Raw genomic sequence first — 23,472 nt, 5'->3', positions numbered from 1 at the left:
GGCTTCTCCAGGCAAGAATACTGGAGTGGGTTGCCATGCCCTCCTCCAGGGGATCTGCCCAACCCAGGGATCGATCCCACGTCTTCCACATTGCAGGCAGGTTCTTTGCCCACTGAGCCACCAGGGAAGCTACCAGGTCACTTAGCCTCTGATAATACCCCAGCAAGTTATGCTCTGGGTAACCAGTTTCCCACAAGGGAAGGCCTTGTTAAGAAGAACCCTGGCTATTAGGTAGAATACCTTGGCTATTACAAAATGGCTTATTTTCTCATCTCCTGCAGGAAGCAGAAGTAATTTTTGCCTGATATTTACTGTGCAGGCTTTTGGAGGTAAATCTCACAATATTGTGGGATTTCACCCATGGTTAGTTTCCCTGGAGTTTTTAACTCCTTGAATTGTCCACACTGAGACTCCAGCAATTCATCATTGACAGTTTCAGTTTCCCAACCTGGGCACTGGCTGGGCATTCCTCTCTCTTTTTTGTTTTTAAAAATTTTTATTGGAGTATACCCAGGTATGCCAGTGATAAAGAACCTGCCTGCCAATGCAGGAGACGTAAGAGATGCAGGTTCAATCCCTGGGTTGGGAAGATCCCCTGGAGGAGAAAATGGCAACCCATTCCAGTATTCTTGCCTGGAGAATCTGATGGACAGAGGAGCCTGGAAAGCTACGGTCCCTGGGGCTATAATAGAGTCAGACATGACTGGCATGACATAGCACACAGGGGCTTCCCAGGGGGCACTAGTGGTGAAGAACCGCCTGCCAGTGCAGGAAATGTAAGAAGAGGCCTGACCCAGGTTTGATCCCTGGGTTGGGACGATCCCCTGGAGGAGGAGATGGCACCCTGCCCCACTATTCTTGCCTTCTTACCTGGAGAATCCCATGGACAGAGGAACCTGGCAGGCTACAACCCATAGGGTTGCATTGAGTCAGACATGACTGAGCACACACACACATTCTTATTTCCATTTATAAATAATAAGGATAAAGAGCTTAATATTTTGGGTGTAGTCAGTCTCAAATGTTCAACATGGGCCATAATTTTAATCAAAGAAGTGATGTTTCAGGAAATAGGGTTTCCACATTTGCTTGGGCGGGGGTGGGGGAGGAGGTGCAAGAACTCTATATTAGATCTGTCCAAGCAATGGCAGAGAGATTTAAAATAGATCTCTTTTCCTATTTTCAAGTTAGATTTTATTTCATGATTCTATGAATTCTATAAATTCTATGATAAGTTTTTGCCAACTTAGATGGCTAAGTCTGACAATAATTTGATTTATGCCTTCTTGGTCTTTGTATTTACCATTTGTAATTTTTTAAAAAATCAAGAAGATAATTGTTTTAACTAGGTTTAGTGATTCCAATTCTATTAAGTGAATTCTTGATGGATAGTTAAGTGGTATGGCAATTCAAAGATACCCCTGGAAACTCTTGACATTTAAGAGTTCTATAGAATATCAAATATCATCATTATGTGTTATATTTACTGGTACAAGGGACTAGTTTTCAAATCTCTGATCTGCTCTAATATTTGTGAAATCCTCAAAAGGAAAACTGGGTTTTTGTGGTGGACTTTATAAATTTGAGCTCTCAATTTCAAGGAGTGGAGGCACACTGGCACAAACTTAAGGGATTTCTTGTTCTTTCAAATGTAAAGCCCATTTATCAAGATTTCATTTAAAATGATGGTTTTTTTGGGATTTTTTTTGGAGTTATGGGAGTCTAAGCTATATAAGGCATTTCTTTAATATTTAAATCACAAAGAATTTGTTTATCATAATGAGTCATTTCTCTTTTGACTTGCTTTTATTCTTTTTTTTCTGTGACTTTGTTTTGTGTTCCCTAATTAATTAGGCAAATTTGTATTGACCACATCATGTGCTAACGCTTTGTGCTAAAGATTGAAGGAGGGTTAAAATAGTATCTGTCCCTGAGTTCACAGTCTAGGTGGGGAAACAGATACATTAACAGACAAATTACAGTGCAGCTCAGTAAGTGTTTCCATACAGATGTAATTTGAGTGCTATATAATCACAATTTAGAATTTCAAGGAAGCTCTTTATATTAAAATAAATACTTTACAGGGTAAATAACACACTTTGATATATGCAGAAATTAAGAAAAGAAATAAAGGGGAATGTTTTATATTCTAGAAATACGGGCGCCTCCCTGGGGGCTCAGACAGTAAAGAATCCACCTGCAATGCAGGAGACCCGGGTTTGGTCCAACGGGGAGATTCCCTGGAGCAGGGATAGTGTCACATGACCACTATCTAAAATAAAAGATAGGCCTAGATCAGGAGGATGCAATTTGGAAGGATCCTAGTGGTCATCAAACATAGTATCTTTAGGTGATAACTAGTATTTGTATTGTTTTTAAATCTTTAAAGTCTTTTTTAGTTTACCTGATCATATAAACTTGAAAAATTTAATAGTTTAATAAAAAAGTTTAATTTAGAGCAATATGACATATTTCAACTAACCCCAGTGACTAATAAGATGATTAAATATAGAGAATTTAATTATACTTATGTGGGTATTAGACCAAAAATTCTCACTATTCATGCATCCTCTACCATAAAAAGCCATCTGTCATTAAACATTGATAGTGTGAAAGCAAACGTATAAAAATATTCAGATTTTAAAATGAAATCCAAATTTTTGGATAAATGGCTTATCAAGCATTGAATAGTCTTTTGTTCATTCTTTCATTCATATGAAAATATTTATTGAATACATTATGTATTAGGCTTTGAGATTAAAAAAATGATGACTTTGCCCTATTGTAATGAGCGTATGGCCTCAGAGTATGTGAGTTATGCAAGCAGTTATAATAGAGTGAGATAACAGTATTAAATTATGATAGGCTTTAATAGAACTATAAAATTATGACATTCATTGAAGACAGAGCATCTACGAATCCTCTGGAACAGAGACAGGAGAGTTTTACTTGTGTTACGACTTCAAGTGTGAGAAGTAGTTTGTCAGATGATAGAAATGGTAGAGGGCAACTAAAAGACATGTGCAGTGTTTAAGTTAGGAGAAATCATGATATTGATGAGTGAGCTGTTATTTTGGCTTGAATTAAAATATCTCTGAGGGAGATTTTTCAGGAGTTAGACCTGGAGAGGCAAGGTAGGAACTGAAGGACTTAAAGGACTTTCTAATTCAGCTAAGAGGCTTTAATGTTCATATACTGTGACAAAAATTGAGAGGGAGAATTGTTAGAAGTCTCTTGCAGGAGCACAGGTTAGAGATGCTGATGACAGTACAAGTGAGGATAGGTGGATGGGTGGGGAGATGGATGGATGGGTGGGTAGATAAATAGATACAGATTTAGAAAGACTGGAATTAGTGATTGACTGTCTCTTTGTAGGTGTCAGTTTAGGGTGTAGGATGACCCCACAGTTTTTGCTTAGATATCTCTGGAAGCAATTACCAGTAACTAGGATATGTAAACAGAAGAGGAAAAGAAGACATGTTTTGTTTACATCATGTTGCCAATGAAATACTCAGGTATAGTTTGTTTGGTAGGCAGAAGTCCATGATACAGTAGACACAGTGATCATATAGTTTATTGCCCAATTCAGGATACTTTTGACTATGAAAAACCATGTTATTATTGATTACACCTGGAAAGCTTTTATTCAGGGACTGGTCTGAGCAGACTGGGAGGACAGGTCAATTTAATGAAAGACGATATCTGCATTCTTAATGTTCATCTACAAGAACATGTGCACAATGAGACAAATAAGGTCTTTTCTTATTGTCTATAATATAGGGATTTTTAAACTTAAAAATATATACATTTTAATGTATTTTAAGTATATAATTGAAGTTATGTCGAAGTATATATTGAAAGAGCATATTATAAATTGAAGAACTTATTATTTTTTAGAATATTTAGATGAAATGAAAGAATATGGCCCAATTCATATTCTGTGGTCGGCATCGGAAGAAGATCTGGCTGATACTCTAAAAAGTGTTGCCAGCTGCATTGACAAATGCTGTAAGGCCACTGAAAAACGGATGTCTGGATTCTCAGAGGCCCTGCTTCCTGTCGTACATGAGTATGTGCTTTATAGTGAAATGTTAATGGTAAGGACTCCTAACTATACTTCTACCTGAGTCCCTGACTTGCTTAATAAGCTTTATAAAGGCAGTTTCTGTTTCTGTTTGTTCACCACTATCTTCCTCTCATGGAAAGATGCTTTGCATGTAGATGCTCATAAATATTTGTTTACTGTGTGAATGAACTGATGAGTGGAAGAATATGTTAATAAAAGACAGGCATACTCAACAGTAGTAACAGCAGTTTATAACATAGGTTTGAAGCATCCTCAGTCAAGATTTACATAGAGAGTATGATTAGTTTTTCCAGTGTTTTAAAATTTTACTTTAAGAAATTTCAGCACTTTAGAAATTTCTTTTCATGGACAAGTTGCTTTCTTGCTTCTAGGTACATTTGAAAGATGATATCCACATTCTTATTGTTCATGTACAGGAACATGTGCACAATGAGGAAAAATAAGGTCTTTTCTTATTGTCTATAATATAGGCATTTATATGAATATACATTTTTGTTACATTTTCTTTTCATATTTGTGTGAAAATCCCTATAATATAGGGATTTTGTATGTTTCGTTTTCTTTGTATTGTTATGTAGAAAGTACTTGAGTAGGATCTTGATGTTTGTTCTGTCTTCTGGATGCTTCTAAAAAGAAGTCCTCCAAATTACCATGTTGTTCTCTCATGACTTGAAAAGGCTTTTATTCCTTTTATATCAAAGTTTTACATGTAACCTCCTAAGTTCCAGTTTAGGTCTCCAGGTATTTGGGATTTTGTGATGTTATCTGCAACGCTAATGGTTTTCATCCTGTATTCTCTGTGCATAATACCTCACCCAGTTGAACCGACACCCTCAGCTTTCTGGTGTTGTAGGTGACAGTGATGGAAGAAGTCAGTTTGCATTCCCTGGTAGTCCATTTTTTCCTGCCATTTATGCTTGAATCTATAGTTTCTGTTTCCATGTACTCTTGATTTGGGAGGATTTAAAATTTTGTTTTGCTTCTGTCTCGGTAAGAAAAACTCTCTCAACCTTTCAGCATAATATCTGCCTCTTTCATGGTTATTGTGTTTAGATTTTCCTTCACAGAATCATTAATTTGTTATTCTGCTGTTATTTGACTTTGTCAGGGTCCTCCTATAAGCACATCCTCCCTGCTTCCCAAAGTCCTCTAGTGTTTTACTGTTGAGGCACCTCCTCTTTGCCTCCATCAATTTCCCTTGGCTACATTCCATTGGTTTACTTCATTATTGATCTCCCTCTTGTGTGGCTACTCAAAGAGATATGATTTTTATCATTAAAAATATAATATTATTTTCCCTTAATTATATGTGTTTTGCTCTTTATTATGTCAAGATGGAAATTATGCAGTTTAAATCATGTGTCATTAAAGGTGTGGAAAAATGATAATAGCAACCAGAATTGAATTATTTTATAAGTCCTCATTTGATTGTATTATTTTGTAGGTTCCCAGGATATAATCAGTAGCACTTACATTGCAGATCTGTTTCTGTTTTATGTTGGAATGTTTTCTTCAGTGTGAGCTAAAATAATGAAAAGTATATGCTTTGACAGAACGATTAAATTTTTGCTGTTTTTACTAGTTGTCTTCTGAAGCCACCTCTTACTTAAAATATTTCTATCTATATGAAGCACAATATTTCATATTGATGGAAACAGATCTTAATGGGACTAAATTATTGCATGTGCCATTTTGGGTTAGAAAAAGGAAGGAGTTCCTGACATTAATGGCAATTAAACATTGAAGTAAATAGTGACAATTAGTTGAATTTTCTATTCATTTCTTTGAATACAAGAGAGATGTTAATCTCTTTTGAACATTTTAAGAGTGATTCTACCAGGCACAAAACTAGGGTGAGTTATTTTCAGGATGCTTTTTATCCTTGTGTGCTGTGCTTTGCTCAGTCACTTCAGTCATGTCCAACTCTCTGCAACCCCTTGGGCTGTTTGTAGCCCACCAAGCTCCTCTGTCCAAGGGATTCTCCAGGCAAGAATACTGTAGTGGGTTGCCATGTCCTCCTCTAGGGGATCTTCCTGACCCAGGGATCAAACCCTCATCTCTACATCTCCTGCATTGGCAGGCAAATTCTTTACCACCAGCGCCACCTGGAAAGTCAGCTTTCTATCCTTAATGACTCAATTTTCACACAAATATGATAGAGCCAGCTTGTTTGGTTCCATTTAAGTGATTTGCAGTTTAGGTTCTTCTCTTCCTCTGAAAACACCCAAAAGACCTGTACCACATGAAGGTTCTTCTCTTACACGTCCTACAACTCCACTCTTCCTGGTTGAACTGTTTGCTTACTCAGAGTTAGTTTTATTTTTGCCTTGCACTGTTTAGGCCACTTGTGTTTATTATTACAGTTTCACTATTTAATTAATACTATGAAAACCAGTGAAAGATGGGTACAAATAGTCTTTGCATCTGCAAAGCCCAGGTAGACTGTCTAGAAGAAAAGTGAGTCACCAAGGGAAAGACAATGTAAAATGCTGGAAAACATCGTAAAAGATGTAGATGAATTCTGTACTTAAATGTCTTCACAGGGGTGTTTTAACTGAAACATAAAATCATGATTATTCAAGTAAGTAAGGTGGAACTCCTATCAGTCAGACTAGAGGCCATATTTCTTCCTTAAAAGCTTGGCTAATTGGTTAACACTTACATATTTTAAGCTAAAATAAAATCTTAAGATGTGAATGCATACTTCCATTTTGATTCCCCACTGTAATTGACTTTGTTTAGCTATTAGCTTTTGGAGTCCAGTAAGAAGGCTGATTATAGATATTTTCAGATGCGTGGTGCATATGCATTCACAACTGCAACTAGTTTACACCATAGCATGTATTTTCAATGCTTCTACTGATTTTATGTTTTTGTTGTTAATTTGTTTTGTTCTTTGGTCTTTTTGAAGAACTGTACGTACCTAGAGTACACCACCAAAACATTTGGATTTTGTGCATAAAATACTTAAATCAGTAAGAGGCACATTGGGAAAACTAATAGAAGATTTATGAACAAGTTTCTTTTAAGTACTTGCTATCTGTTTAGCTTTTAGAGATTAAAAACATTTTAAGGCATTATACCCCCAGATGGACTGATGGCCTGGGGAAGAGATGCTACTTGTATTCTCGAATGTATATTTTTGCTATACAAAGATTATTAAAACAAAGTACAGCCTATTTTCTTCCTGTGTTTTAATACAAAGGCTGTCATGAAAAGAAGAGACCAAATACAGGCAGAACTGGATTCCAAAGTTGAAGCTTTGACGTCCAAAAAGGCAGATACTGATCTGGTAAGTTTTTAATTTTCTTGTTATAATCATGTAGAATTCATTGTCTAAGATTTTTATTAGCTCCATTACACGCTTGTTTTAAGCATTCGGTAACTGATGCTAAAATTCCTTCCGAAAATTGATTATGCATTGCGTACCATGTGAGTCTGTAAACTTAAGATGCTTTTCTGCCTTTCTGTCTCACATTTTTTTCTTACAGTGAGTAAAGTATGAAGTTAATTTTGTAAAATTAGAATGTTTGAATAAGGTATGGATAAAAGAACTTAACATTGCTCCAGATGGTTAGTAAGTATTCAGTACATAAATCTATTTTTTACTAGTTTTATAAGCTAAATTGGTATTCTTGTTATTTTCTAATTATTATAAACATCTTTACAAAGGAAGTATATTTGTTTTCAAGTTTAATTCTTTCCATAAAATACTTTTTTATGGAAATTTTTAAACATAGAAAAAGATCTAATAATATAATAAACTCATATATCTATCACTGGGTTTCATTAATTCCCAACATTTTTCCCAGTTTTTTTTTTTTTTTTACCTCTTTCCTCATTGTTTTTTTCTGAAATATTTGAAAGCAATTTTCAGACATTATATTTTCACCCGGAATAGGTTAGTATTTATATTTTATTGTCTTTGTGTATTTTCAAAGTAATACTATCTGATCAGAATTGTTATTATCATTTTAAAATTGAGGAAGAGGCTTGAAAGGTAGAGTAACTTGCCCAAATTTGTACATTCTTGAAACAGTGGTAGCACTGGAGGTGGTGGGATCACTTGCCTGCCTCAGACCATGCTGCCTTTCAGAGAACAAGTATAAATGTAGGAAAAATTACTCATTACCCTGTTAACTTTCATTGAATTCTCTATGGAAGAGATTTCCCTAATTTTATTTTTAATTTAAGAAGTTAGAGTACACTTATGTCATCTGAATGGGTGAATCCTTGAAACCCGCCCCCCGTTACTCCATAGTACTATTACTGCCCATTCTTACTTGGCTTGGGGCTTAACCTCTCTCCTCCCTGCTCTAATTTTTTCTCTAGCTTTAATAATTTTTTGACACAAAAGATGATAGTCTTACTGATTTTCCTTTTATCTTATCTTTCTTTCTGTTTTCCCCTGTCCATAATCTAAATGCTCTAAGGGTAGGAAGTTTTTAATTGTTTGCTGAAGCATTCTCAGCCCAAAGAACAATGCCTGCTACATGGTGGACAATGAATAAATAATTGTGAATGAATAAGAATTGAAGTGATTGCTCTGATTCATAAGACATATTGAAGGCTTGAGACAACGTCTCTGCAAAATCAGACTTTGTGTTAAATGTTGAGATTTGACTAAATAATGATTATGAATTATCCTCATCTTTCTTAATGACATTTATTTTTCAAACTTAAGTTTATTCTCCTGAATGGAACATGAGTGGGGAGTGGTGCGCTGTTATGGACAGAGTAGGAGAATGGAGTCTATGAAAGAGAGAAACAAAATGTAGAAGAAATGAAACCAGTGCTTGAGGGGAAAATCGTTTCCTTTAACCTCAACGGAGGAGAAAAAAGAGAAAAACCAAGAGTAGCCTTTTCAATACAATAAGTGATGTGCTCAGTTGCTCAGTCATGTCCGACCCTTTGCAACCCCATGGACTGCAGCCCACAAGGCTCCTCTGTCCTTGAAGTTTTCCAGGCAGGAATACTGGAGTGGGTTGCCATTTCCTGTCCAGGGGATCTTCCCGACAACCCAGGGATCGAACTCCCGTCTCTTGCGTGTCCTGCATCGGTGAGGCGATTCTTTACCACTGCACCACTTGGGAAACTCTACAATAAGCAATGTATATGTGTGTGTATATATGCATATATGTTTTTTGACTTAAAGGATCAACTGGAAGGAACAAAAATGGGTGAGCACATGTAATACAAAATTATAATTGTATCATTGGAACTGTAGAATTTTTTTAACTTGTTAAATAGTTTTTAAAGATACATAAATTCATGAGATATTGAAGTTTGTGATTAGATAAAAATTTGCCCTTGAATAGACACTAGAAAAAAGTACGGTATTTTAAAGTTTCAGGAGAATAGTAAAATGGCTTAAAAACCAAGCATCTGTTCAGAATGGCTTATATTCGTATTTTAAATTGAAAGGAAGAGTAGTTGAGATTGTTCCAACCACAGAAATACAAGAAAAAATAGCTTAGGCCCAAATATGGCTAGGCTTTCCCAACTCAACTAAAAAACACATTTTTTCTTTTCATTTGACTTGCAAATATTTTGTCTTTTTGCTCTATAAAAATTTCCTTGATACCCAGTTATAACCTGATGAGCCATCTGTATTTTTGCTTTCATTGTGTATGTGTGAGAAAGAGACGTGTCCACTATAAAGTATTTTTTACCTAGTTAGAGTCTATGCTGTGAGATTGGAGAAATTTGGAACTTTAACTATCTGCATTATTCTGTAAGATAATTTTTATTAAGATTTGAAACAGAGATGTTTAACAAAGACATTACAAGTATTTTTTTGCTACCTATCAAAAACAGATCCTAAAATGCACAGGCACTAATTTGATGATTTGTGAATGGTTCCACTTACATTTTCATGTCGTTTATTTGTTTATAGACCTCACTTTGAAATACCTATGTTATGATGATATCTTTGGAAGCAACCTTCCAGGGTTACTCTCAAAATGAACCTGCTGTGATTGGTCACAGAACAACCAAAGGAAAGTTGCTTAGAAATATGCAGGATAGGGTCACCATGGAAACGTGCCCTTGTGAGGTCCTTCTAAGGAGCCCTCCTTTGCAGTCACCATGGCGACCCTGGCAGAGAACTGAATAGAGCAATCTATCCTGGTTGTTTACCATGGTAACTCAAGCAGGGCCACTTTGGAGACAACCCTGGGGCCATTTCTATGGAGACCTGCTGGGGATGCCTTCAGAGGCTCCATCAAAGTCACCTTTGGGTGGGATGCTATATGCAAACCCGACAAAGCAGCTCATAATGCAAAGGACAGTGCAATGAAGCTCTGCCAAGGAGGGCAAAGACTAGGGGAATTATAATTATTGGGTGGAAATAGAGCCCTGATGTAACTAACATTCCAGAGGTCATGTTAGACAGATGATCTTTATGTGGGCTACATGCCATGTGAATGCAAGGCTCTTATCTTTTATCTTGCCTATAACTTTGTATGTGCTGTAAACTGGCAATTATGGCATTATTATCAGTTTTTCTTACCACGTAAATATGCCCACAAAAATTATATGCTTTCCTGCAAACCAAAATAATGTTTTAGAGTGAATTCCTTGATTTATTATTACCTGGGTAGTTGCAAAGTGGCTGCTTCTTAGAGCTGTGGTTTGTACTTCTTGTCTCACAACAATAAAATTAATGGTTTCAAAATGACCTCAACTTAATAAAGACTAGAATACTCATGTGAAGGTCAGTTCAACTGTTCATTTAGTGTTTTGTCATTTAGACTTTGGAGTTAGATACACCTAGGATCAAATCCTGTCTTATTTGCTTATTAAATCTTAAGACACGTTTCCTAACATTTTAAAGCCTCATTTTATCTTGTATAAAGGGGGAGATTATTAGTGCTTTTCTGATAGCCTTGTTAAGGATTCAGTGATAAAATGTAAGTCAGTTATTTGGATCATATGAATAGAAAGCAGTCAGTGGTTGTTAGCTGTGGTTATTTTGATGGCTTTACAAAAGTTTAACACTTGAGTTGGGTCCTGTAAAATGAGTAAGGAATTGTTCCTTGAAGACTAGTGAGTGGCTATTATGAAAAGTAGTAAAAGCTGAAACAAGTGTGAGGAACCCTGGTTGATGTGCAGTGAGCAGGGTGCTGGAGAATGTGGTGAAGAAGAATCCTATTGCAGGATGTGGCTGTAAAGGTGGGTTGCAGTCAGATGAGAAGGGAGCCTTATTTTTCAGGATGAAGCATATGGGCTTTGTCCTTCGGACTGTGTGGTTCCAGCAAGTGCCTGAACTGAAGTGGTGGTTGCAGAGTTGCTGAGAAGAGAAATTTGAGAGAGATGTAGGTGGGAGATAGAATCTGAAGCATGTAAAGAATGAGGGTGGCCCTTGTTTGAAGTTATTAGTGACCCTTGACATTTCTAGCTCATAAGGAAGGCAGATTGTGGCTCAATAAACTGAACTGTAGCATATAAGGGAAGAAGAAAATTGGAGATGTGCAATTTTATGTCATGATGAGACAACATTTAAGGCAGAATATTCAGTGAAACATTTTATCAAATGTTGTTGGGTACCTAACATATAAGAGACATTAATCCAAGCACTAGGGAGAAAATGGTCAAGGAAAACCCTAGTGAGTCCTAAATTCTAGAGACAGAGACAAAAGCAACAAATAAAATTTATAGTGTATTGTCACATATGATAAGTATGGACAAGAGGCAGAGTTGGGGAGCAGTGTGATTTAAAGTTAGGGGTCAGGAAAGGTCTTACCAAGAAGCTGTTTATGTAAAACCCCAGAAAATTGAGGTCTTGAGCTCCGTGAATACCTGCAGAACATGTCAGGCAGTGGGGACAGTACATGCCAAGTGGAGTTATGCCTGCATGTTTCTTGTAAAGCAAGGAGACCGGTGTTGCTGGAGTGGAATGAGGATGCAGAAGAGCTGTGGGAAATGAGGTTGGAGAGGTAAGCAGGGGTCAGATAGTGTAAGATTAGAAGATTTGGTCTCAACAAGTTAGGAAGATGACAGTGGAACGGAGGAGTGACATGGTAAGACTTGTTCTAAAATGACTACCATGCTTGGGAAAGATGAAAGGTAATGCATATGTGGGGTGTGCATGGAACAGGAGGCCAGAGCTGGAGACTAGCTCTTCCATTCCCAGGGCACACCCTAGCTTGGATCCGGGCAGAAGTAGTGTGGAGTGGTCAGATTCTGAGGATATTTTGCAGATATAGCTGTTGCTATTTGGTGCACTATAAATTGTGAGTGAACAAGGATTATACCATGGTTTTCAAACCAAGCAAGTGGGAGTTAAGTATTGCCACTGAAATGGCAAAGACTTTGGGAAGAACATGGAGAGGGTGAGTAAATCAGATCGAGTGTATGATGTTGGTGTGGCTGGAGATAACCCAAGTGAGGTGTTGAGCAGGGACATATGGAAATCTGTATAAAAATCCAGAGGTCAGGGAGGGACCCAGCTGGAAATTACTAGCAGATAAGTTGTAGTTAAAGCCATGACATTTGTTCATATCATTAAAGGATGAGAAAAAGAGACCCCAGGACTTCAGAGGACTAAGCTGTGATACATTCCAACAACAACAACAACAACAACAACAAATCAGAGATGAGATGGCTAGTTATGAGAAGGAAAGGGAATTTATATAGCTTTGGCTGGAGGTAGATAATTTGACCTATAAGATAAACTAAACAGATTTACTTGGGCTTCCCTTGTGGCTCAGCTGGTAAAGAATCCACCTGCAATGTGGGAGACCTTGGTTCGATCCCTGGGTTGGGATGATCCCCTGGAGAAGGGAAAATCTACCCACTCCAGTATTCTGGCCTGGAGAATTCCATGGACTGTATAGTCCATGGGGTTGCAAAGAGTCAGACATGACTGAGCAACTTACATTTTCACTTTCAAACAGATTTACTTAGGGTCATTCAACTTTTTTAGTCACTTCTCTGTTTATGAGGTATTTGTAAAACAATTTGATACAGAATAAAGTAAGTGTAGATAATAAGATATTTTAATAGACATTGAGAGTTATATGCTCTGATAAAGAAGATATTAAAAAACAGGTATTCAGTCAAAGTAAGGAAATCTCTGCCTGTGAAGATGAAGGTATAACAGTAACTGAGATTTTGAGGAAAACTCAAATATTTGGAGGAACTTGTGGTTTTTGCAGTTTAGTTATAAGTTTTCAGAGTCAGAGCTTCTGTTTGAAAATGCTTATTCATTTCACTGTTTAACTGTAAAATAAATAAGGTTCATCTGTGCTGCTAAATAATGCTGCATATCCATTTTATTTTTATTTTTATTTTTGAATGGATGATTTATAGTTTGCCACTCAAAGCAGCATTCAAATATAAATGAATATGAATACATTTGACATTTAGCAATATGTGCATGGAATCTGAGAGTTGGATCTAGATATAATGCCATAGCCGTTTAGCAGTATATTTATGTGAGCAAAAATAAAAAATGCATTTTCATAAGATCGTTACAGTTTGGATTTGCATATAGCCACATTCAGAAGATGCAAACAGACACCAAATTTATTTAATCTGGTCCTTGCTTCGTGTGAGTTGCTATTTTTGAACCAGTTTTTTACTCCCATCCTCAAATTGTGGTTATTAATCTTGAAATGTTCTTGATACTGTACTAAATGCTTTTTAAACTTTAAAGAAATAACATTGACATAGCTTTATTTTTTGTAGTCAGGGCAGAGGGTTGGCTCTACCTTTTCTTGGATATTTGTTATTTCACTTCTCTCCCCTGATTTTTTAACAAATTTATTCCTTTCTATAGGTCTCATTTTCTAGTGTCTATTTTTCTCTCTCTGCTTCTTTTGTGTCTATTTGCTTCTACATGGGTTTCTCATGCACGCAGATGACATGCATATGTGCATATACACACACTCACACAGCAGTGAAAGACATGATGCTATCCCGTGAAAGAAGACAGGACTTTCTTTTGGTATGTTTCCTTTTATCAGTTTATCCTAGAAGATATCCAGCAGACTTTTTCTCTTATCTCATGGTGAGTCCATGATCAAATTAGTACTTTGGAGTAGAAATGTGACCATCAGTACTGAATTAGACCAGCTCGAAGCTGCCTCTGATGCAAATACCTAAAAAATAAAAACGGGGAATGGATTTGAAGTAAATAATAAATATGTGCCTCACATACACAGTGTAGCTGTACATTTGAGTTGTAGACACACTACTGGTTGGGAATCCGGGTGAATGAGTGATGAAAGCTCTCAGTAGCCTCTCCTCCCAGAACAAAGTACCAGGCAGTGCCTAGAATCCCTCTCCCTCTGAACCACCACTGGCAGGCCTCTCATTCAGGGCATCATTGGTTCAAATGGTTAAAAAAAAAAAATCCATGTGCTGCTATTTATATAAACTTGTAGAGGGTAATAATAAGTATTTGATTAAAAAGCAAAGAATCATGTCAGTTCTATGAATAAGAGCCTGTTGAGCCTGAGATCTTTATTTGGAATTTTATCAGGTTACTTTTCTCTTCTGTTATTTATCTCATGGCATTGCAAGTAGAGCAGTATCTGAAAAGTGTTTAATAAAAGATCTTAAACCCAGTGGTAGAATTGCATGTGATTTTAGCCATAGCATTGTGTGTCTTTATAGTTTAGGACAAGTTACTTACATTCTCCGTGCTTTAGTTTCCTCAACTATAAAAGTTGTGAGTAACACCTTCCTTGGAGTGTTGTTAAGTCAGCCTGTGAATACTATGAGTTCAGTACCTAGCTAGGTAGATTGTAAATATTTTGTATTTGAAATATATATTGATGTCTCATTCAAAGTTTGGAAAGTGGTAACTGTAATCCTGCTTGTTAGATCATTACACTGCTTAAAAAAAAATGATGTAGTAATTATCTTGAGTTAAATAGTGACTGCTCCTGTTGCCCCACCTGATAACTAGGCAATTGAATATATAATTTAAAATGTATATGAATATATACTGACCCTTAAAAACTTTTTTTACTCCAAACAGTTGTTTTACTAAACTGCATTTGGCATTGTACTATTGATTTGTAATAAAGGACATTTTAAAGAAGAGAACCATTAATTTCTTTATTATAAGCATCATCATCACTGACTACTTACTAATTAAGTTTTTCTTTATGAGGATCCCTGAGAAATGATTCATTTATTTATCAGCACCAGCAATAGGATTTAATTTCTCTGGAGCCATTAACTTGTTTTCAGTGTGTGCACATCTTGGGTTTTATACCTATTCCTAGAACACTCTTTATCCCACTCTTTACATTAGTTTCTAGAATTTTGAGAACCCCAATTCTGTTCCACTTCTATCTAGCCAATGTGTTTTGTGTTTCTAACTCACCCCTGGCTTTACCTTGTTTTTCCCCTACTTTTGTTTTCCCTTTGTGCTTTTGTCTTTATCTACTTCAGTTCAGTCCAGTTCAGTCGCTCAGTCGTGTCCAACTCTGTGACCCCATGAACTGTAGCATGCCAGGCCTCCCTGTCCATCACCAACTCCCGGAGTCCACCCAAAACCATGTCCGTGGAGTTGGTGATGCCATCCAACCATCTCATCCTCTGTCATTCCCTTCTTCTTCCACCTTCAGTCTTGCTCAGCATCAGGGTATTTTCAGATGAGTCAGCTCTTCACATCAGGTGGCCAAAATATTGGAGTTTCAGCTTCAACATCAGTCCTTCCAAGGAACACTCAGGACTGATCTCCTTTAGGATGGACTGGTTGGATCTCCTTGCAGTCCAAGGGACTCTCAAGAGTCTTCTCCAACACTACAGTTCAAAAGTGTCAATTCTTCAGTGCTCAGCTTTCTTTATAGTCCAACTCTCCCATCCATACATTATTACTGGAAAAAGCATAGCCTTGACTAGAAGAACCTGTGTTGGCAAAGTAATGTCTCTGCTTTTTAATATGCTGTCTAGGTTGGTCATAGTTTTTATTCCAAGGAGTAAGTGTCTTTTAATTTCATGGCTGCAGTCACCATCTGCAGTAATTTTGGAGCCCAAGAATATAAAGTCTGTCACTGCTTCCATTGTTTCCCCATCTATTTGCCATGAAGTGATGGGACCAGATGTATTGATCTTAGATTTCTGAATGTTGAGGTTTAAGCCAACTTTTTCACTCTCCTCTTTCACTTTCATCAAGAGGATCTTTAGTTCTTCAATTTCTGCCATAAGGGTGGTGTCATCTGCAGTTCAGTTCAGTTCAGTCACTCAGTCATGTCCGACTCTTTGAGACCCCATGAATTGCAGCACCCCAGGCTTCCCTGTCCAGCACCAACTCCCAGAGTTCACTCAAACTCACGTCTATCGAGTCGGTGATGCCATCCAGGCATCTCATCCTCTTTCGTCCCCTTTTCCTCCTGCCCCCAATCCCTCCCAGCATCAGAGTCTTTTCCAGTGAGTCAATTCTTCGCATGTCATCTGCATATCTGAGGTTATTGATATTTCTCCTGGCAATCTTGATTCCAGCTTGGGCTTCCTCCAGCCCAGTGTTTTTAATGATGTACTCTGCATAAAAGTTAAAAAAGCAGGGTGATAATATACAACCTTGATGGATTTCTTTTCCTATTTGGAACCGGTCTGTTGTTCCATGTCGAGTTCTATCTGTTGCTTCCTGACCTGCATACAGATTTCTCAAGAGGCAGATCAGGTGGTTTGGTATTCCTATCCCTTTCAGAATTTTCCACAGTTTGCTGTGATCCACACAGTCAAAGGCTTTGGCATAGTCAATAAAGCAGAAATAGATGTTTTTCTGGAACTCTCTTGCTTTTGCAATGATCTAGCCAGATGTTAGCAATTTGGTCTCTGGTTCCTCTGCCTTTCTAAAACCAGCTTGAACATCTGGAAGTTCACAGTTCATGTATTGCTGAAGCGTGACGTGGAGAATTTTAAGCATTACTTTACTAGCATGTGAGATGAGTGCAATTGTGCAGTGATTTGAGCATTCTTTGGCAGTGCCTTTCTTTGGGATTGGAATGAAAACTGCCCTTTTCCAGTCCTGTGGCCACTGCTGAGTTTTCCAAATTTGCTGGCATATTGAGTGCAGCACTTTCACAGCATCATCTTTCAGGATTTGAAACAGCTCAACTGGAATTCCATCACCTCCACTAGCTTTGTTCATAGTGATGATTCCTAAGGTCCACTTGACTTCACATCCCAGGATTTCTGGCTCTAGGTGAGTGATCACATAATCCTCATAATCTGGGTCATGAAGATCTTTTTGGTACAGTTCTTCTGTGTATTCTTGCCACCTCTTCTTAATATCTTCTGCTTCTGTTAGGTCCATACCATTTCTGTACTTTATTGTGCCCATATTTGCATGAAATGTTCCCTTATCTCTAATTTTCTTGAAAAGATCTCTGGTCTTTCCCATTCTTTTGTTTTCCGCTTATTTCTTTGCACTGATTACTGAGGAAGGCTTTCTTATCTCTCCTTGCTATCTTTGGAACTCTGCTTTCAAATGGGTATATGTTTCCTTTTCTTTGGTTTTTGCTTCTCTTCTTTACACAGCTATTTGCAAGGCCTCCTTGATAGCCATTTTGCTTTTTTGCATTTCTTTTTCTTGGGGGTGTACAATGTCAGGAACCTCTGTCCATAGTTCTTCAGGCACTCTGTCTATCAAATCTAATCCCTTAAATCTATTTCTCACTTCTACTGTATAATCTTCTCACTTTTACTGTGCAATCCTAAGGGATTTGATTTAGGTCCATACCTGAATGGTCTAGTTGTTTTCCCTACTTTCTTCAATTTAAGACTGAATTTGGCAGTAAAGAGTTCTGTGATTTGAGCCACAGTCAGCTCCTGGTCTTGTTTTTGCCAACTATATAGAGCTTCTCCATGTTTGGCTGCAAAGAATATAATCAGTCTGATTTTGGTGTTGACAATCTGGTGATGTCCATGTGTACAGTCTTCTCTTGTGTTGTTGGAAGAGGATGTTTGCTATGGCCTGTGCATTCTCTTGGCAAAACTCTTATTAGCCTTTGCCCTGCTTCATTCTGCGTTCCAAGGCCAAATCTGCCTGTTACTCCAGGTGTTTCTTGACTTCCTCCTTTTGCATTCCAGTCCCCTATAAGGAGAAGGACATCTTTTTTGGGTGTTAGTTTTGAAAGATCTTGTAGGTCTTCATAGAACCGTTCAACTTCAGCTTCTTCAGCATTACTGCTCAGGGCATAGACTTGGATATCCATGATAATTCAATGGTTTGCCTCGGAAACGAACAGAGATCATTCTGTCATTTTTGAGATTGCATCCAAGTACTGCATTTCAGACTCTTGTTGACTATGATGGTTACTCCATTTCTTCTAAGGGATTCTTGCCCACAGTAGTACATATAATGGTCATCTGAGTTAAATTCACCCATTCCAGTCCAGTTTAGTTCACTGATGCCTAAAATGTCGACATTCACTCTTCCTTTCTCCTGTTTGACCACTTCTAATTTGCCTTGATTCATGGACCTAACATTCCACGTTCCTATGCAGTATTGCTCTTTACAGCGTTGGACTTTGCTTCCATCACCAGTCACATCCCCATTTGGGTATTGATTTTGCTTTGACTCCATCTCTTTATTTTTTCTGGAATTGTTTCTCCACTGATCTCCAGTAGTATTCTGGCCACCTACCAACCTGGGGAGTTCCTCTTTCAGTGTCCTATCCTTTTGTCTTTTCATAGTGTTCACAGGGTTCTCAAGGGAGGAATACTGAAGTGGTTTGCCATTCCCTTCTCCAGTGGGCCACATTTTGTCAGAATTCTCCACCAAGACCCGTCTGTCTTGGGTGGCCCTACAGGACTTGTCTCATAGTTTCATTGAGTTAGACAAGGCTGTGGTCCATGTGATTAGATTGGTTAGTCTTCTGTGATTGTGGTTTTCAGTTTGTCTGCCCTCTGATGGAGAAGGATAAGAGGCTTATGGAAGCTTCCTGATGGAAGAGACTGCATGAGGAGGAAACTGGGTCTTGTTCTGATCGTCAGGGCTGGGCTCAGTAAATCCTTAATCCAATTTCTGTTGATGAGTGGAGCTGTGTTCCCTCCTGGTATTTCAGTTCAGTTCAGTTCAGTCACTCAGTCGGGTCTGACTCTGCAACCATATGAATCCCAGCATGCCAGGACTCCCTGTCCATTACCAACTCCTGAAGTTTTCCCAAACTGATGTCCATTGAATCAGTGATGCTGTCCAGCCATCATCCACTGTCATCCCCTTCTCATCTAGAGCCCAGTCCCTCCCAGCATCAGGGTCTTTTCCAATGAGTCAGCTCTTTGCATGAGTTGGCCAAAATATTGGAGTTTCAGCTTCAACATCAGTCCTTCCAGAGAACACCCAGGACTGATCTCCTTTAGGATGGACTGGTTGGATCTCCTTGCAGTCCAAGGGACTCTCAAGAGTCTTCTCCAACACCACAGTACAAAAGCGTCAATTCTTTAGCGCTCAGCTTTCTTTACAGTCCAACTCTCACATCCATACATGACCACTGGAAAAAAAATACCCTTGACTAGACAGACTTTTGTTGGCAAAGTAATGTCTCTGCTGTTTAATATGTTGTCTAGGTTGGTCATAACTTTCCTACCAAAGAGTAAGCATCTTTTAATTTCATGGCTGCAGTCCCTATCTGCAGTGATTTTGGAGCCCCCAAAAATAAAGTCTGACTCTGTTTCCACATCTATTTCCCATGAAGTGATAGGACCAGATGCCATGATCTTCATTTTCTGAATGTTGAGCTTTAAGCCAACTTTTTCACTCTCCTCTTTCATTCTCATCAAGAGGCTTTTAGTTTCTCTTCACTTTCTACCATAAGGGTGGTGTCATCTGCATATCTGCGGTATTTAATATTTCTCCCAGCAGTCTTGATTCCAGCTTGTGCTTCCTCCAGCCCAGCATTTCTCATGATGTACTCTGCATAGAAGTTAAATAAGCAGGGTGACAACATACAGCCTTGACGTACTCCTTTTCCTGTTTGGAACCAGTCTGTTGTTCCATGTCCAGTTCTAACTGTTGCTTCCTGACCGGCATACAGATTTCTCAAGAGGCAGGTTAGGTGGCTGAGTATTCCCATCTGTTTCAGAATTTTCCACAGCTTATTGTGATCCACATAGTCAAAGGCTTTGGCCTAGTCAATAAAGCGGTAATAGATGTTTTTCTGGAACTCTCTTGCTTCTTTGATGATCCAGTGGATGTTGGCCATTTGAACTCTGTTTCCTCTGCCTTTTCTAAAACCAGCTTGAACATCTGAAGTTCACAGTTAATGTATTGTTGAAGCCTGGCATGGAGAATTTTAGCATTATTTTACTAGCATGTGAGACGAGTGCAATTGTGCAGTAGTTTGAGCATTCTTTGGCATTGCCTTTCTTGGGATTGGAATGAAAACTGACCTTTTCCAGTCCTGTGGCCACTGCTGAGTTTTCCAAATTTGCTGGCATATTGAGTTCAGTACTTTCACAGCATCATCTTTCAGGATTTGAAAGAGCTCAACTGGAATTCCATCACCTCCACTAGCTTTGTTTGTAGTGATGCTTCCTAAGGCCCACTTGACTTTGCATTCCAGGATGTCTGGTTCTAGGTGAGTGATCACACCATTGTGATTATCTTTCTTGCCACCTCTTCTTAATATCTTCTGCTTCTGTTAGATCTATACCATTTCTGTCCTTTATCGAGCCCATCTTTGCATGAAATGTTCCCTTGGTATCTCTAATTTCCTTGAAGAGCTCTCTAGTCTTTCCCATTGTTTTGTTTTCCTCTATTTCTTTGCATTGATTGCGGAGGAAGGCTTTCTTATCTCTCCTTGCTATTCTTTGGAACTCTGCATTCAAATGCTTACATCTTTCCTTTTCTCCTTTGTTTTTCGCTTCTCTTCTCTTCACAGCTGTTTGTAAGGCCTCCTCAGACATCCATTTTGCTTTTTTGCATTTCTTTTCTATAGGGATGGTCTTGATCCCTGTCTCCTGTACAGTGTTACGAACCTCAGTCCATAGTTCATCAGGTACTCTATCAGATCTAGTCCCTTAAATCTATTTCTGACTTCCACTGTAAAATCATAAGGGATTTGATTTAGGTCATACCTGAATGGTCTAGTGGTTTTCCCTACTTTCTTCAGTTTAAGACTGAATTTGGTAATAAGGAGTTCATTATCTGAGCCACAGTCAGCTCCTGGTCTTGTTTTTGCTGACTGTATGGAACTTCTCCATCTTTGGCTGCAAAGAATATAATCAATTTGATTTTGGTGTTGACCATCTGGTGATGTCCATGTGTAGAGTCTCCTCTTGTGTTGTTGGAAGAGAGTGTTGCTATGACCTGTGCATTCTCTTGACAAAACTCTATTAGCCTTTGCCCTGCTTCATTTCATACTCCAAGGCCAAATTTGCCTGTTACTCCAGGTGTTTCTTGACTTCCTACTTTTGCATTTCAGTCCCCTCTAATGAAAAGGACATCTTTTTGGGGTGTTAGTTCTAAAAGGTCTTGTAGGTCTTCATAGAACCGTCCAGCTTCAGCTTCTTCGGCATTAATGATTGGGGCATAGGCTTGGATTACAGTGATACTGAATGGTTTGCCTTGGAAACAAACAGAGATCAGTCTGTCATTTTTGAGATTACATCCAAGTACTGCATTTCAGACTCTTTTGTTGACCATGATGGCTACTCCATTTTTTCTAAGTGATTCCTGTCCACAGTATGAGATATAATGGTCATCAGAGTTAATTCACCCATTCCAGTCCGTTTTAGTTCACTGATTCCTAGAATGTTGATGTTCCCTCTTGCCATCTCCTGTTTGACCACTTCCAATTTGCCTTGATTCATGGACCTGACATTCCAGGTTCCTATGCAATATTGCTCTTTACAGCATCGGACCTTGCTTCTATCACCAGTCACATCCACAACTGGGTATTGTTTTTGCTTTGGCTCCATCCCTTCATTCTTTCTGGAGTTATTTCTCCACTGATCTTCAGTAGTATATTGGGCACTTACCAACCTGGGGAGTTCTTCTTTCAGTATCCTATCATTTTTCCTTTTCATACTGTTCATGGGGTTCTCTTCTTGCTATTTAACTGGAGCCAAACATCGTGGAGGTAATGAAGATAATGCTGACCTCCTTCGAAAGATCCCACGCATGTACTGCTACACCACCAACTCACGCCTACGCTGGAGACTTACAGGCAAGTCTGGGTCGGTCTCCTGTGGGATCATGGCTCCTTTCTCCTGGATCCTGGTGCACAAGGTTCTGCTGTACCCTCAAGAGTCTATTTCCCCGTCCTGTGTAAGTTCTGGCGGCTCTATGGTGGGATTAATGGCGGCTTCCTCCAAGAGGGCTTATGCTATACCCAGGCCTGCTGCACCCAGAGCCCCCGTCCCTGTGGCTGTCCACTGCTGACCCGCACCTCCACAGGAGACACTCAGACACAGTTCTTTCTCAGTCTCTGCGGGGTCCCTGGGTCCTGGTGAGCACAAGGTTTGTTTGAGCCCTCTTAGTGTCTCTGATAGGAATTGGGTTTCACTCTAAACGCAAATTCGCCCCTACTCTCATCTTACTGGGATTTCTCTGACCTTGGATGTGGGGTATCTCCTCATAGCCAGTCCAGCGAAGCACATCCACTGCTCCTGAATTTCAATGTTTGGTGTCTCCTCATGGCTTCTGCTCCTGACCTCGGACATGGGGTATCTCCTTTCTGCCGCTCTAGCGGCTCCAGCGCTGCTCAACTGCAGCTCACTGCTCCTTTAAACTAGTTGTAGGATCTAGTTTTGGAGGCCATCTTAAATCTAAAATGGATCAGAAACGATAAATTTAATGACTGAAGTAAAATGCTCCAGATCATTTCAAAGACCACACTTTTTCAAACATATTTTTGACCTCCCACCTCCAAAATGTATTCTTATTTTTTAAAGAATCTTCCATCCCCACCATATCTGATGTGAACACAAACTTGAACATCAAACTACTTGTGTTAACTCTATTAACCCAGAAAATTAGTCAGGAGATGTCTGATGGTAAAGTGAAAATATTGTACTACTTCCAAAATTTTTAGCCATAAAATTTGCTTAGGGAAGTTATTGCATTATTAAGGTTTACTGATTTGAAAATGGAACATATAAACTTATGGTGTTGACGAATAAGGCTTGTGTACCTTTGTGGTGGGTAAGGATGGATGGAGTTGGTGGAGGAGAAAATGAAATACTGTACCATTAGAGAGGCAGTGGGACATTATAGTAAATGACTTTCTAAGGGAGGGTTGTGAGCTCTGTGTCTTTCTGTAGGAATGTTTGTTTTTTTTTTTTCCTCCCCACTGTCTTGACTGCAACAGAAAAATAACAGATGGATAAGTGAAAGGAATAGTTTAAAATTCCAGTCATTTCTTCTCAGGATTTAAGAAATTCTACTTATAGTGTCCTTGTGGATTTGTGGTTTGGTTTGT

At 38.5% G+C, this 23,472-nt stretch overlaps 1 protein-coding gene across 1 annotated transcript in view; it reads left to right on the top strand.

The window, feature by feature from the left end:
- Positions 1-23,472, top strand: part of SNX7 (sorting nexin 7) — a 122,504-nt gene that overhangs the window by 51,675 nt on the left and 47,357 nt on the right. Inside the window, exons 6-7 of the mRNA XM_040232246.1 lie at positions 3,898-4,097; positions 7,293-7,379. Coding sequence (XP_040088180.1) covers positions 3,898-4,097; positions 7,293-7,379 — 287 coding nt within the window. The remainder of the gene's footprint in view (positions 1-3,897; positions 4,098-7,292; positions 7,380-23,472) is intronic.

The sequence above is a fragment of the Oryx dammah genome, unplaced genomic scaffold (assembly GCF_014754425.2).
Source record: "Oryx dammah isolate SB20612 unplaced genomic scaffold, SCBI_Odam_1.1 HiC_scaffold_28, whole genome shotgun sequence".
In the NCBI taxonomy this organism is placed as follows: domain Eukaryota; kingdom Metazoa; phylum Chordata; class Mammalia; order Artiodactyla; family Bovidae; genus Oryx; species Oryx dammah.
This window is presented reverse-complemented; position numbering and strand designations above follow the sequence as displayed.